Here is a 15,970-nt window from a genome sequence, read left to right on the forward strand (position 1 = left end):
CAAACGCGCTCTCGGGACTACACTTCCCGACTCTCCTCGCGGAGCCCGTGACACTCCTTGGACCGCGAGCGGGGAGCGGGCTTTCCTCAGCTGCGCCTCTCTTCCTCGGACCCGGCCCTGGACCCAACCTCGGACTCCAAAACGGCTCCACCATGGAGGAGGCGGACCGAATCCTCATCCATTCCCTGCGCCAGGCCGGCACGTAAGGACACAGCCCCCGCCTACCTCGGAATGCCCACATCCGGGACTCCAAAACTCCGGATCCAGTCACCCGGGAACCTTAAAACCCCAGACCTTAACATCTAGGGATCCAACCTCCAGGACCGTAAGACCCTCCCTCCTCCATACACACACACACACACACACACACACACACACACATACACACACACACACACACACACACACACACACACACTCCCAAACCTTTGACCCCTACACTTGGTAAAGCCCAAACTCTAGGACCTAGGCACCTCGAGACCTTAAAACCTTGCAATCTCAAGGCCTGGGCTCCTGAAATCTGTGGATCTTAACATCAGTACCTTGGAACCCTGATATCTGGAGATTCTAAAACACCTGTATCCTGAGAAGCAAGGAACTTAAAACCCTGGGGTCCTGGCACTCAGGGACTCCAAAGCCCTCTGGGACTGGATACTTGGGAACCTTCAAACCTCTTTTCCCAACACCTAAGGCTTTTAAAATTCCAGGACTTTAAAATCTGGTGTTCTTAATGCCTGGTGACCCTGACACACTGGGCCTCCTGCATTCGAGGGTCCTAAAAACCCAGGATGACAACATGTAGGGAGCTTGACTTCCAGATTGCTTGAGACTAGGTGGTCTTGATATCCAGGGACTCCGACATTTGGAACTCCTGAAAATCCCAACTTCCTGACGTCGAGTCACAAAACCCTAGCAGTTCTATATCTAGGAGCCCCTGACATGCAGGGAACATGATATCTGGGGATGCAGAAACCCGGAGACCATTCCATCTCTGGGCCTTCCCAGACCCCAGGCATTTGGGACTTTTAGGCATAGGGAAATTTGAGATTTTTTGAATTTGGATCTCTTCCATCCACCATTCTACACTGAGGTCTTAGTACCTGAGGACTACCTCCCACCACCACCACCATTTTTAGTTTTACAAATGGAAGTCAGCCAGCAACACTGAGAACCTTTCTGAACTGTGTCCATCCTCACCACCCCATCCCAGTATTAGGACTTCTAGGAGACTGCATGGCTATGCCTCATCCCTGTTTCCTGACTGCTCCCATCCCCCTCATTGAGCCTGCCCCCTTCTTCTTCAGGGCAGTTCCTCCAGATGTGCAGACCCTGCGAGCCTTCACCACTGAGCTGGTGGTAGAAGCTGTGGTCCGCTGCCTGCGTGTGATCAACCCCGCTGTGGGCTCTGGCCTCAGCCCCCTGCTGCCTCTTGCCATGTCTGCCCGTTTCCGTTTGGCCATGAGCCTGGCTCAGGCCTGCATGGTGAGTGCCTTCCTCCCGATATACACAGCCTCTTCCTTCCTCCTTTACAGTCGCCAGACTCCTTTGAAACTCTTGACTTTCCTCTCTGCTACCTCCCCTTGTGACTTAGTGGTTAAGGCTGCTGGCTCTGTGGTCAAACTGCCTAAGTAATTGAGACCCTGGCTACAGCACTTGCTGTGTGTGACCCTAAACCCTGTAGCCCTCAGTTTTCTTCTCTGTGAAATTGGGATGATAAAAGTAGGGTTGTTAGGATCATCAAATGAGTTGATCCAGTTTGCACCTGGGTGACTTCTGGCTTTCATATTTTGAGCTTAGCACCAAGTACTTTTCTAAACCCTATAATATCCATTTACCAGTTCTGAAACAGCCTTGTTTGATTAAATGCTCAGGCTGAAATTAACCACCTTTTCTCTGATTGGCCCAGCCTGGATCCTATGGTCATCCCTATAGGGCACTGTGATTAGCTACTCTTTCAGGATCACATGGAGTTGGGGGAGGGAGAGTTATCCAATGGAAGATATGCTGGTTAATTTAAACAGTGTCTGCACTAAAACTTCATTCTGCCCTGTTAGCCAGATAGGCTTGATCTGGCTTCTTGCATTCCAACAGCCTGTGGCTATGTAATGAATGTCAGCATACCCAACATACCCAGTATTTGGTGGTAGAGGGCCAATAGTGTTAAGTACAGTGAAACTTTCCACTTAGCCCCAAGGGACAGGGTGGTCAGGTTTCTTGAATATGTGCCTTGCTTGTGCAGTTTCTGTCTCTTAGAAATAGGCCTCTACTCAGCCTTCGGCTCTCAGGTTCACCTAGCTCTTAGGTGTTCTTGGGTTCTTCTGTCTGGGGCTTTTGGTGGCCTTCGAGACAAGCAGTCTGTCCTCTGGCCTGGGGCTGTCTTCTTGAGAATGGCACTTTATAAGGGGGAACATGGGTCCTCTGTCTAGACGGAGACACAGTGGGACATGTTGAGGACGGGCTGGGGCTTAGGCTTCCCCCAGTTTTCTGTTACCCGCTTCTCTCAGTGTTGTTTCCCACTGGATTTGATGGTGATCTACTTTTCTGCACACTACCTTTAGCGTGGGGAAGAGAGAGTGGCTTTTTCAATGATGGAGAAGTTCACATAATTGTCTGGCCCCAAAGTCTTGCTTTGGCCTGAGCAGCTAGAAAGCCTGCCGTGTGTCCGACTCTTTGTGACTGACTCTTTGTGACACCATGGACTGTAGCCCGCCAGGCTCCTCTGTCCATGGGATTTTCTGGGCAAGAATACTGGGGTGGGTTGCCATTTCCTTCTTCACCCCTGAAGAGGGGGGTGCAAAAGCAAGTAGAGAAAGTTTCTTAACTCAGCTGGGTGCTGCTTCTGTAGCCCACCTTGGCTTAGCACTGCCACCTTCTGGTGTCTGCCTTGTCATATGCCCTACTGCTGACACTGCTTTCTGCAACTCAGCCACCTCCATGTTTTGGTGTCTGTCATTTCACACACCCCACTCCTGGAATGAGTTTCTGTATCAGTCACAACTCTTTGATTGCAGGTGTCGGGAAAAACCCAAAGTAAAGTAGCTTAAAAGACAGTGGTTTTCACACTTTTTGTCTGTGACCCTCTGAAATAAATATGTCCTACATTGTGACCAAATACACATATGTCTGTATAATAACAATGTTATATATAATCGTGATGTTTTCTGAGTGTTGCTCTGTGCTGGCTGTTGTGGTAACTTGGCATTAAGCCATTGAATTCTTGAGACAGCTTTCTGAAGTAGGCACTGTTGGTATCCTTTTACTCAGATGAGGATAGTAAAGCTCAGAGAGGTTAAGTGATTTGCCTGTGGTCACACAGTTGGTAAGAAGCAAAGCTTAGATTTGAATCCAGAAAGTCTGCTGTCAGAATCCATGCAGCTCCAGACCAGAACCTTGGTGGGCCTTTTTACCACTTAAGTGAAAATGAAAGTGTTAGTCACTCAGTCGTGTTTGACCCCATGGGCTGTAGGCTGCCAGGCTCCTCTGTCCAGGGGATTCTCCAGGCTGGAGACAACGCACTGGAGTGAGTTGTCATTCCCTCCTCCAGGGGATCCTAATCCAGGGATCAAACCCAGGTCTCCCACATTGCAGGTAGATTATTTACCATCTGAGCCACCAGGGAAGCCTTTTTTTAAAAAAATCCCTTAAAGCATCCACATAGAAACAGTACTGTCAGCCCCATTTTACAGCTAGAAACTGAACTGGGTGATTAAGTAACGAGTTAAAAGCTTTATAGCGAGTCAAGTAGCACAGGCTAGATTTCAGCTGCAACCTTTTTGACTCCAAAGCCCATAGTCTGTTTTAAAACAATTACTTACTGTTTTATGGAGCTCACTTTTTATCAGAGTCCAGTCCAGACACAGAAACCCTAGCAGTAATTTGAATAGGGAAAATTTAATATGAAGAACTGTTGCCTTTGGACACTATCTAGACACGGGTCCATATGGCATTGCTCTGGGTTCCCATCGTAACTTAAAGGGGAACTTTCACAGTGTCCGGAGCCCTTGATACCCTACAGATGAAGGAGGAGGTCCTTGAATTCCTTGTAGCACGAACCCACTTAGGTGGCACCAACCTTGACTTCCAGATGGAACAGTATATCTACAGAAGGAAAAGTGATGACATCTACATCATAAATCTGAAGAGAACCTAGGAGAAGCTCCTGTTGGCAGCTCATGCCATTGTTGCCATTGAAAACCCAGCTGATGTCAGTGTCACATTCTCCAGGAATACTGGCCAGTGAGCTGGGCTAAAGTTTGCTGCTGCCCCTGAAGCCACTCCTGTTGCTGGCCACTTCACTCCTGGAACCTTTACTAACCAGATCCAGGCAGCCTTCTAGGAGCCAAGACTCCTGGTGGTTACTGATCCCAGGGCTGACCACAAGCCTCTCACAGAAGCCTCTTACGTTAACCTGCCTACTGTTGCTCGATGCAACACAGACTCTTCTCGGCAGGATGTGGACAGTGCTATCCCATGCAACAAGAGGGGAGCTCACTCAGTGGGTCAGATGTGGTGGATGCTCTGTGCCTGTGTGGCACAATCTTGTGTGAATACCCATGAGAGGTGTAGCCTGATCTCTACGTCTACAGAGATCTTGAAGAGATTGAAAAGGAAGAGCAGGTGGCAACTGAGAAGCTGTGACCAAGGAGGAATTTCAGGGTGAATGGACCACTCCAGCTGCAGCTCAGCCTGAGGTGGTGGACTGGTCTGAAGGTGCTCATGTGCCTTCTGTGCTTATTCAGCAGCCTGCCACTGAAGACTTGTCTGCAGCTCTCACTGCCCAGCCCGCTGAATGGGGAGGGACAACTACCGAGGGGTCTTAAGCTGTTCTTCTACAAACTCTTAAAATGGAAATTCAGTTGAGAGAAAATAAACAGTTTCTTAAAAAAGAACAAGAATTGTTAACTAGGTGAAAGATGGTTTAATTACTGAAAGAGTAAAAGAAATCTCCAAGGTGTGACAGAAGTGACACAATACCTTGAGAAGTCTCATGTGTACTCCAAACCATTCACCTGGTTACCCTTACCTGGCTGCTGAGAGGGGGATTACTTTGATTAGTTTCTTGTGTATCTTTCCAGTTTTTCAGAAAAAATGAAGATATAAGCAAATATAAATATATATTCTTATTTCCCCCCTTTCTTACATAAAAGAGAACATATACCTAAATTCTTATCCTTTCTCCCTTGCAGCATATCCTGGAAATCATTTCATATTAGACAATAGATCTCTTCCTCATTTTTTCCTTTTTGCAGTGGCAGAGTAGTTCATTATATGTATGCACTGAAGTTTATTCAACTACTCTCCTATGCTTGAACATTTAGGGAGTTTCCAATATTTTGCAAATAATGCTATAATGAATAATCTTGCACATCTATATTCATCAATTGTTGGAGGCATATCTTCATAGTAAACTCCTAGAAGTAGGATTGCTAGGTGAAAGAGTAAATGCATGTGTCATTTTGTTAGATTTTGCCAAATCACCTTCATTGGGATTGTTTAATTTCTGTATTCCTGACAGTAGTGTATGAGAGAGTATCTGTTTCCCCACAGCGTCTTGCACTGAGTAAGTGTAGTGTCAGAGTTATGCCTGTTCAATAGGTGAGGAATAGTATCTCCATATAGTTTTCCTGCTAGTTTTGCACTTTGAAAAACTTTTGAATTTAAGGAAAAATGAAAATAGAAACATAACATCTTTCTCCTAGCTTTCTATACTGTTAACATTTTACTTCATTCTTTTCTATCTCGGTACACACACACACACATTTCTTTTCTAAACCATTTGAAAGCAGCAGACATTGTGATACTTCATACCTAAAACTTTCAGTGCACCTCTCCTAAGTATTGATAAAAGGACAATCACCAGTATAACCGTAGTACCATGATCACACCCATGAAATTGAATATTGATAGAATAATAGTATCTAATATTTAGTACATGGTCAGATTTCCTCAGTAGTTACAAAGATATCCTTTACAGCTGGTTTTTTCTAATTACAGAATCCAATCAAGGATCGTACATTTCATTTCACTGTTATATCTCTAATCTTCTGTATCCAGCAGCAGTCCTTCTTAGTTTTTCTTTATTTCTTTTTGTGATGACCCGTGTCTTTGAAGCGAGGAGGCTGGTTGTTTGATGGAATACGCACAATCTGATCTGATTGTTCATGACTAGATTCAGGACTGCGGCTGTAACTCTGTGCCAGTGATAGTATCTCTCTACCCAAGTGGAACTTCAGGAAAACATAATGTCAGTTTGTCCCAGATCAGTGATACTCACATTGGGGCTCAGTGTGCTTTCAATTCAAGTCTCCCTTGTAAGTGAGGTTGGACATGTTTGCATATGTTTAAGGACCATTTTTTCATTCTTTTTCTGGGAATTGTCTATCTGTTCCTATCTTTTGCCTCCTTTACTGTTGCACTACTGGTCTTTCGGCTTGTGTGGTTTTAGGCACTCTTTATATACTAGGTGGGCTTCCCAAGTGGCGCTAGTGGTAAAGAACCTAGCACCAGTGGTAAAGCCAGTGCAGAAGACAAGAGTTGCAGGTTTGATCTCTGGGTTAGGAAGATCCCCTGGAGAAAGAAATGGTAACCCACCCAGTATTCTTGCCTGGAGAATCTCATGGACAGAGTAGCCTGGTGGGCTATAGTCCATAGGGTCACAAAGAGTTGGATACGACTGAAGCAACTTAGCATGTATGCTATATACTAGGTAGATTCACTCTTTGCCTTTGATATATTGATGTATGGGAGAAACCAACACAATATGGTAAAGCAGTTATCCTTCAATTAAACATAAATAAATTTTTTAAAAAAGAATGCAGACAAGAGGCTGGATATGTGACAGCCAGTTGCAACATCTTAAATTAAAAAAAATATCAACTCCAAATACTATTTTTCCCATCTTGTTATTATGCTTTTGACTTTGCTCATTATATTTTTTCTTTAAAATTTTTTTTGTGTATTCAGAAACACTCATCTTCTCTTTTATGGCCTCTGGATTTTGATCATATTTAGCAAGGCCAGAGCTTTAACTTTAAAGTTCTGGAGGCCATGGGGAGCCAAGGGAAAGTTCAGGGGGTGGTGGCTGGTGAGAGCACGGTAGCCTTTGCAGTCTCTGCCCTCGGCTCTCAGGTCAGGACGATCCTGCCTGCCAGACTCACAGGTGTCACCCTTTCCAACCCCCAGGACCTGGGCTACCCCTTGGAGCTTGGCTATCAGAACTTCCTCTACCCCAGTGAGCCTGACCTCCGAGACCTGCTTCTATTCTTGGCTGAGCGTCTGCCCACTGATGCCTCTGAGGATGCAGACCAGTCTGCTGGTATGGGGTGCCTGGGGGTGTGGTGGAAGTGAGGGAGAGGGTGTTGTGGGGCTTGAGAGAAGAGGAAGGGGTGAAAAGTTTGACTGGTGGGGGTGGAGTATGTGTCTCAGGGAGAGCTAAGCGGGAGGACTGGGGTGGGGAGGGGGATACAGGTCAGGGGGAGGGAACTGGGGCTTGGGCTGACTCAGGTGGGGAGTTGGTGCTGGAAGGGTCTTACCTCCTGCCTTGCCTGCCCCCACTCTAACCACACTGGCCTCAGTGATGCTCCTCAGACACATCAGGCCACTCCAGCCTTAGGGCCTTTGCATCTGCTGGCTTACTCTCCCAGGTAACCTCATGGTTCACTCCCTTACCCCTTGGAGTTTCCTGTTCATGTGTCACCTCAGGGAGGCTTTCCCTGGATTGCCTTGTTCCAAACGATATCTTCCTCTCCCTGGTCCTTAGCCTCCTTTCCTGACAAACACCTGCCAGTTTTCTGCATTGTACTTATGACCTCGGTCATGCCTCTATCAGCCTGCTGCCCTGGCAGGGCAGGAGGATATTTATCAGTTTGTTCACTGAGGTAGCCTAAGGGTCTAGAATGGGGACTGGTACAGAGTAGGCGCTTAATAAGTGTTCCTTGAATGACTGTGAAAATGATAGCTACATAGATATGTATCTCTGCGAGGGGGTCAGGCTGCTCTCCCAGGGTATATGCATTTTTGGAGTTGTGGCATTGTCACGCGATTGACACCCCCTCTCCTCTCCCCTAGGTGAATCTGCTATCCTCCGGGCCATCGGGAGCCAAATCCGGGAACACCTGGCCCTGCCCTGGGTCCCACCCCTCCTTCGCACTCCTAAACTACAGTACCTCCAGGTGGGACCCCTCAACTCATGTTAATATTGCTTGTCCCTGCCCTGCCTGCCTTGTCCCCAGTTGTTTGCTCAGGTTTTTGGCCCCTTCCCTCTGCCCCCCCACCCGAAACACAATTCACCCCAGAGGCTCTCTGATTCTGCTCTCCTACCAGGGCTCAGCCCACCAGAAGCCTTTCCATGCCAGCAGGCTGGTCATGCCTGAGTTGAGCTCCAGAGGAGGTGAGCAGGAGGCTGTGGAGAGGGGCTGAAGGGAGGGGCAGAGGTGGCCTGCCCGTGTGATGAGGCTGGAGGGCTGGCTGACTCTGTTGCTCCTCTAGAGTCCCGGGAGTTCCAGGCAGGTCCCCTGCTGCTACCAGTTCCCACCCAGGTGCCCCAGCTGGCTGCCAGGGCGGCCTCACTCCTCGAACACCATGCCATCCAGCTTTGCCAGCACACAGGCCGGGACCGTGCTGGGGACGAGGACTGGGGCCACCGGACATCCCGCCTCTCCGCCCAGGTACTGCTTGGTGCTTGGCCCCCGCTGATGAGGCCACTCCTCCTTGCAGCTCCCATTTCATCTCCCTTTAGTCCTCTGCCCCTCTCCTTTCCCCACTTTGTCCCTTTCTTCCATTGTTTTCTCTCTGTGTGCAACTACCTGGTTCCCTGCCTGAAAGAGCACTGGAGCCAGAGAGTCAGTCTTCACACAAGTCAGCATGGCCCCTCGGAGCTTCAGTGTCCTGCCCTGAGACATGAGTGGTAATACTGCTCTCCTCTGAGGGTGATGTTCCACCGAAGGTTGTGCACGGGCAGCCAGAGCCATCAGGATCTCCTCCCTTTCTCCCTGCTTCTGTCACCTCCCTCCTGCCCCCAATTCGCTTCCTCTTTCTCTCTGTCGTCGTCACCAATTACAGCCTCCAGATCTCTGACCATCTCTTCCCACCACTGACTTTCTCGTTCTGTGGTTTTGCTGCCCCTCTCTCTCTCCCCACCACTGTCTCATTTCTGTACTGTCTCCCCACCTCTGTCTACCTCTATATCTGTCCCTGTATCCCCTTTGTCCACCTCAGTGTCTGTCTCCATCCCCTCCCCACTTTGTCTACCTCTATAACTGTCCCCTTCTGCCTCCCCCACTGCCATTTGTTTTGTCTTTATCTTTTTCTCTCATTTTAAAACTTACAGGCACTTCAAACACAGAAGTAGGGAGAGTAGTTTCATGAGCCCTATGGCCCTGTCATCCACCTTCAGTTAAAGCATTTTGCAGGACTTCCCTGTCAGCCCAGTGGTTAGGACTCCATGCTTTCACTGCCAGGCCCGGGTTTGATCCCTGGTCAGGGAATTAAGATCCTGCAAGCTGTGTGGTGCAGCCAAAAAAAGAGAAAAAAAAGATCCAAGCATTTTTCCAATCTTTCCTCATCTCTTCTTTATTTTTTGTGTGTATTATTTTAAAGCAAATCCAAGATATCATGTCATTTAAAAAAATAATTTATTTTAATTGGAGGCTAATTACTTTACAATATTTTAGTGGTTTTTGCCATACATTGACTTGAGTCAGCCACTGGTGTACATGTGTCCCAGCTGGTGCTCTGGGACAACCCAGAGGGATGGGGTGGGGAGGGAGGTGGGAGGGCATTCAGGATAGGGGGACATATCATGTCATTTTAACTCTGAATACTTAGGCAGACATCTTGTAATTCAAAAGGGCATTCACTTTTTAAAAATAAACTTTTAAAATTTGTTTATTTTTGGCTATACTGGGTCTTTGTTGTTGCGTGGGCTTTTCTCTAGTTGTGGCAAGCAAGGGCTACTTTATAGTTGTAGTACGCAGGCTTCTAATTGAGGTGCCTTCTCTTATTGCAGAGAATAGGCTCTAGGCATGTGGGCTTCAGCAGTTGTGGCACACAGGCTTAGTTGCTCCCTAGCACGTGGGATTGTCCCAGATCAGGGACCAAACCTGTGTCTCCTACATTGGCAGGCGGATTCTTTACCACTGAGTCACCAGAGAAGCCCCAGGACATTCCCTTTTAATGCAACCAGCAGGCCATCTTCACAGTTAAGAAAATGAACAGTGACCTCTTAATACTATCCAACACTGAGTTCATAATCAGATTTCTCCAGTTGTCTCAAAACTGCCTCTGTTCTCATATCTCTCTGCTCCACTCTGCCTCCGCCCCCTTCTTTTCCCAGCTCATCTGACTCAGTCTCCACTCTGTCCCCACATGTCCTTTCAGTGTTGGTCTCTAATTTGGGGGCTGCAGGCTTCTCTCCCTTCCCATAGCCTCCTCCAGCGTGCAGAGCCAAGTGGGTGGAGAGAAATGGGGCTGTCCTCAGGGAGCTCCCAGGCTGGTGGGCCCAGACAGTGGGGCCAGGTCCTCTTGTTGGAGAGGCTGGAGGGTGGGTGCAACTTGGGGGTGGCCCTTTGTCAGGCAGCTCCCTGGTGGAGGTAGGGCCTCGGGTACCCAGCAGATCTCCACCCCCTTCCACTGTTTCCAGGAGGACACACGGGCTCAGCGGCAGCGGCTACAGAAGCACCTAGCCGAGCATCTGCGCCAGACCTGGGGCCGGCCAGGGCCCCCCCAACAAGCCCGAGACCTGGGAGAACTGCTGCAGGCCTGGGGTGCTGGGGCCAGGCCTGGTGCTCCCAAAGGCTCCCGCTTCACACATTCCAAGAAGTTCACCTTCCATCTGGTAGGCGGGGCTAGGGCATGCTGATGGCACCAGGGTTGCTGTAGGTATACACCACACTCTCTCCACACAAGAGACCCCTGTTCCCACCAGACCTGCCTGCTCCCCACTGGGGTTGGTACCCAGAGGAGTCCCCTGGCTTCTTGGGAACTTCTGTGGAGAAAGGGTCCAGGGGTGGGAGCTGTGTAAATGTGTAGGACTGCTCTTTGTGCAAAGCTCAGCTTTCTCTGGAGAGTTTCTTCTAGACATCTCTTCTTGGATGGTCACCTGGAGGGGCCCTCACCCCTCTCATGGGCAGGTGGGCAGGAGCTGTGTCAGGGTCAGGGAGATTTTTTATAAGCAAACACTCCAGTCTAAGGTCACAGAGTGCCTTGATCCTTACACGTATTCCGACAGCCATCAGTGCACTCTACATGAGTACTGCTGGGAGGGCACCGACAGTGGGTATTGAGGTTGGCTGTAAGGGCCCGGGCCTTCCCACAGCCAAGATGCCCCTTCCTCCCTCCCCAGGAGCCTGAGGCCCAGGCATCCCAGGTGTCAGATGTGCCGGCCACCTCCCAGCGGCCTGAACAGGTGAGCAGAGCAATGGTGGGTGGGGCAGTATCCTGGGCCCTTGGCTGTCTACTGGGCCTGACACCCCCACCCCGCCTGGCCTGTGTCTACCAGGACACGTGGGCAGCCCAGGAGCAGGAGCTGGAGTCTCTTCGGGAGCAGCTGGAGGGGGTGAACCACAACATTGAAGAGGTTGAAGCTAACATGAAGACGCTGGGAATCAACCTTGTGCAGGTGAGGGTGGGGGAGGGGCTGCCCACTGAGGTCGGGCCTAGGGGGCTTAGAGGGACTTGTGGGGGCTGAGGGTACTCTGTAGAGGTCTGCAGATGCCAGAAAGGTTCATGGAAGCCATTGGGGACCTGTGGGACTCTTGAGGGTTCAGGAGAATCGGGGGGAGTGGGAGCGGGGTGCGGAACCTGTAGGGGTTAAAGGTGCCTTGCTGTCTGTGAGAGTCAGGAGGGGTGTGACTGTCCATGGGCACTGGAGGGGCCTGTGGGCCTCCTCGGGGCTTCCAGGGGAGTCAGTGTTGAGGTCAAGGAGTCAGAGGGGTCTTCTGTGGGTGCCTGTCTCTGCTTGTATGTCTCTCTTGCTATTGGGAGGGGTCTGAGGGGCCTATAGGAGCATGCTAAATCACTCCAGTTGTATCTGAATCTTCGTAACCCCATGGACCATAGCTCCTCTGTCCATGGGATTTTCCAGGCAGGAATACTGGAGTGGGTTGCCATGCCCTCCTCCAGAGGATCTTCCTGACTGAGGGATCGAACCCCCATCTCTTGTATCTCCTGCATTAGCAGGCGGGTTCTTTACCACAAGTGCCACCTGGGAAGCCATAAGGGCTAGAGGGATGTATTGTCATCTGTGGGGGTTGGGCCAGGGCTTTCCAGGCCCACTGCTGGGCTCCCCCACTGACTGGGAGTAAGGGTTTCTGGGGTGCCAGGTGGAGACCGAGTGTCGGCAGAGTGAGCTCAGCATCGTGGAGCGTGAGCAAGCCCTGCGTCTGAAGAGCCAGGCAGTGGAGCTGCTGCCCGACGGGGCTGCCAACCTCGCCAAACTGCAGGTGGGGCTGGTGCTGAGGCTGGGCTGGGAGGGTTGGAGTTGAGCGGGCCCAGCCTCTGTTATCTGCAGCCCCCCTCCCACCATCACCCTCTAGCTTGTGGTAGAGAGCAGTGCCCAGCGTGTCATCCACTTGGCGGGTCAGTGGGAAAAGCACCGGGTCCCACTCCTCGCTGAGTACCGCCACCTCCGAAAGCTCCAGGACTGCAGAGAGGTAGGTGGTGGGGTCCCAGACCATGGGTGGGGCAGGTTCAGTCCCTCCCTAGGGGGCTAGTCCTGTTCTCTGCCTCACTACCCTCTCTCTGTGGGACCCTGGCAGCTGGAATCTTCTCGACGGCTGGCAGAGATCCAGGAGCTGCACCAGAGTGTTCGGGCAGCTGCTGAAGAAGCCCGCCGGAAGGAGGAGGTCTACAAGCAGCTGGTAAGGACCGTGGAGCTTCCCTGGTGGCTCTGGACAGTAAAGAATCCACCCACCAATGCAGGAGACACGGGTTTGATTCCTGATCTGGGAAGACCCCCTGGAGGAGGAAATGGCAACCCACTCCAGTATTCTTGCCTGGAGACTCCCCATGGAGAGAGTAGCCTGGCGGGTTACAGTCCATGGGGTCGCAGAGTCAGACATGACTGAAGCAACTGACCAACCAACAACCAAAGACCTGTGGGGGGGCCTTGGGTGGCTCAGAGTGGGGGAGGTGTGGGTCCAAGAGGAACACCCGCTGTCTCTGTGTAGGTGTCAGAGCTTGAGACCCTGCCCAAAGATGTGTCCCGGTTGGCCTATACCCAGCGCATCCTGGAGATTGTGGGCAACATCCGGAAGCAGAAAGAAGAGATCACTAAGGTACACCACTGTGGCTGTGGAAGGTGGGTCACACAGGCAGACATGCCCAAGGGCAGGATGTGTGTTGAGGGTGGTGACACAGGGACCTCACCCCTATGGAAGGCAGAGCTATCTGGCCATGCTTGGCACAGCGCAGCCCCACATAGTCCATTCCAGCCACCCCTGAGCCTGTCTAGATGTGACAGCATGAATAGGGCCTCAGCTGGCTGGCTGCCTGTCCCAGACATGGGCTTACGGGTACCCTGGTCTCTGCCAGATCTTGTCTGACACAAAGGAGCTTCAGAAGGAAATCAACTCTCTGTCTGGGAAGCTAGACCGGACGTTTGCAGTGACTGATGAACTTGTGTTCAAGGTTTGGGGCAGGCTGGGCTGGGTGCAGGGGTGGGGTGGGTGGGCTTGGGTCAGGTGTGAGTCTCGTAGTTACACTGACGTTTGCGCCTGGCTTCGCCCCATGGAAGGTGAAGTCAGAGGAGTGGGAAGGGGTGACCTTGATGGGGGAAGGTGGGGGTGGGGTGGGAGCAGGGCAGGAACAGCCCACTGACACCTTCAAGATCCCCTGTTTCGTCAGGACGCCAAAAAGGACGATGCTGTTCGGAAGGCCTACAAGTATCTAGCTGCCTTGCACGAGGTGAGGGGAGAAGTGTGCCTGGGGGCTGGCTGGGGAGGAGACAAATTTGGGTATAAGCCTTCCACTCCTGCTGTCCCCAGAACTGCAGCCAGCTTATCCAGACCATCGAGGACACAGGCACGATCATGAGGGAGGTTCGAGACCTGGAGGAGCAGGTAAGGCTAGGGTGTGGGAGGGCTCAGCAAGGCAGGCCAGGGGACAGAGAGGCTGTGGGACCAGGACCTAGCCAATGGCTGGGGTCTTAGCCCTGCCTGTTAGTAACTGGTTGTGTGACCTGGAACCGCCCAGTGGCCTGCTCTGACCCCCGCCTTCCGTCCTGAGGGTCCTCATACCTGCCTCCAGGGCCATTAGCAGAGGCTTCAGCTTAAGTATGGGCTGGGTGATCCTGCCACACAGCCAAGGATGCTTCAGGTGGATGGGTGACATCTGCTAAGGCCCGGTGGTGGGACAGAGCAGGCTGTTATTGGGGCAGGGGCTGGGAGAAGCACAGTGGGGCCCTGAGTGGCTGCAGTGGGGTATTGGCGGCAAGCAGGAACTGGGAAGGGGGCCCTGCGTGCTGAAGGGCTGCGGTTCACATTGCCTTAGATTGAGACGGAGATGGGCAAGAAGACCCTCAGCAACTTGGACAAGATCCGTGAGGACTACCGAGCCCTTCGCCAGGAGAACGCTGGGCTCCTGGGCCGGGTCCGTGAGGCCTGAGCAGCGCCACCAGAGGTCTGCCCCCGGCCTCAGGCAGGGATATGGAGTGCTGGTGGCACTGGCCCTCGCTATGCCCTCTGATTACCATCCAGTTCCTCCTGCTGCAGCCTTGGCCCCAGACCCTCGCCCACCTCACCCCGACCCTTATCTGGGGCAATCATCCAGAGGGTGGGAGCTTGGCTTCAGTTTATTGTGGAGGGCATGGGGCGGGGGTTGGGGTCTTGGATCTCAAATAAATGAGGGGCTTTGTCTGCAGTCAAAGCTGAGGCATGGAACAGGGTGCAGGGGTCAGGGTGGGAGAGGGGTGGGTGGCAGGTGAGACACTGGATACATTTGGTGAGTCGGTGTGTGTAGCCCTGGGCATCTGCCTGGGACTCCGGAGGCCCCTCAGGGTGCTGTGTGGGTGTGCATGTGCACATGAGACGTGCTGGTGAGTTCAGAGTCTGTGTGACCAAGCATGTTTGTCGGGAGCCATGTGTTACCATGTGTGACCTGTGTGCATGCATCTGGGTGGCTTTCTGGAACCTGACATCCTGAAGGTCGTGAGGCTGCTTCTGTGCTGTTGTCAGGGCCTGCCTCATGTGACACTGCACCTGTGGGCCTGGAAGCCAGCTGTGGGTATGTGCTTTGGGGGACGTGGGTTGACTGTGTGTGGGTGTGACTGTATGACTGCAAACTTGAGGTGGTGTGAGTGTACTGAGGCAGGCTCTTCATGTTTTGGGGGTTTGTATCGAGTCCAGGGGACAGGATTGTGACTCTTATGTGTCCTTTTCCAGCTCCAAGGTCATCTGTGAGTGACTGAGGCAGGCTGTGTGTGTGACTGGTTGTGAAGTCTCAGTTTGGCTGAAGAGCCCGTCGCAGGGGGCTGGGGAGTGGGTGCAGGGCTGGGCCTGGGGTCCCTCTGAGCATCCTTGGTGCAGAGCATGTGATCCAAGAGGGCGGTCAGCTGGGGAGTGGGGTCCCTGACTGGCAGGATAGTGCACACCTTACTTCTTGGTCCCTGCAGGCATGTCCAGGGCTGGTCACCCCTGCCCCCAGCCACTTTGATCCCCTCCCCTGTCCTCCTTTCTCTTCTTGGCTCTGAGATCAGGGGCCAGGTGTGGGGTTGGAACACCTGCTGGGCCTCTGGCTCCTCTTCTTGCGGAACTCAAACTCATCCACGGTCCACACAGCCCCCTTCTCGCTCTCCACGCGTACGAAGCACTTGTGCAGGCTCAGGTTGTGGCGGATGGCATTCTGTGCAGAGGACCAGCCAGCCAGCCGGGCCAGGGCCAGGGGGGTGGGGGGATCAGGCAGATATGCACTGATGTCAGCAGTGCCCACCCCAAACTGACCTCCTGCCCTTTCCCAACACGCCTCCAAGCCCCCT

General features: G+C 51.9%; 2 protein-coding genes and 1 pseudogene across 3 annotated transcripts in view; 2 read left to right on the forward strand and 1 right to left on the reverse strand.

The window, feature by feature from the left end:
* On the forward strand, positions 1 to 14,856 carry CCDC22 (coiled-coil domain containing 22). The gene is made up of 17 exons (XM_040265967.1): positions 1 to 202; positions 1,305 to 1,482; positions 7,183 to 7,315; positions 8,068 to 8,171; positions 8,323 to 8,389; positions 8,488 to 8,666; positions 10,640 to 10,834; positions 11,342 to 11,404; positions 11,498 to 11,617; positions 12,321 to 12,440; positions 12,534 to 12,650; positions 12,756 to 12,857; positions 13,167 to 13,274; positions 13,531 to 13,626; positions 13,843 to 13,902; positions 13,983 to 14,057; positions 14,488 to 14,856. Exons 1-17 carry the CDS (start codon positions 153 to 155, stop codon positions 14,599 to 14,601), a joined length of 1,881 nt encoding a protein of 626 aa, XP_040121901.1. The 5' UTR covers positions 1 to 152; the 3' UTR covers positions 14,602 to 14,856.
* LOC120882132 lies at positions 3,941 to 4,991 on the forward strand (annotated as a pseudogene).
* FOXP3 (forkhead box P3) overlaps positions 14,776 to 15,970 on the reverse strand; it is an 18,468-nt gene continuing 17,273 nt past the window's right edge. For both annotated transcript variants that reach the window (XM_040265969.1, XM_040265968.1), the window contains one exon: positions 14,776 to 15,837. In XM_040265969.1, the coding sequence (XP_040121903.1) occupies positions 15,688 to 15,837 (150 nt within the window). In that variant the 3' untranslated portion in view covers positions 14,776 to 15,687. The remainder of the gene's footprint in view (positions 15,838 to 15,970) is intronic.

Source organism: Oryx dammah, unplaced genomic scaffold, assembly GCF_014754425.2.
Source record: "Oryx dammah isolate SB20612 unplaced genomic scaffold, SCBI_Odam_1.1 HiC_scaffold_23, whole genome shotgun sequence".
Lineage (NCBI taxonomy): Eukaryota > Metazoa > Chordata > Mammalia > Artiodactyla > Bovidae > Oryx > Oryx dammah.

Coding starts and splice junctions, on each gene's coding strand:
- CCDC22 (XM_040265967.1), top strand. CDS start 153: ATGGAGGAGGCGGACCGAATCCTCATCCATTCCCTGCGCCAGGCCGGC. Junction 1,483..7,182: donor GCCTGGCTCAGGCCTGCATG/GTGAGTGCCTTC, acceptor TCCAACCCCCAG/GACCTGGGCTACCCCTTGGA. Junction 7,316..8,067: donor GGATGCAGACCAGTCTGCTG/GTATGGGGTGCC, acceptor CCTCTCCCCTAG/GTGAATCTGCTATCCTCCGG.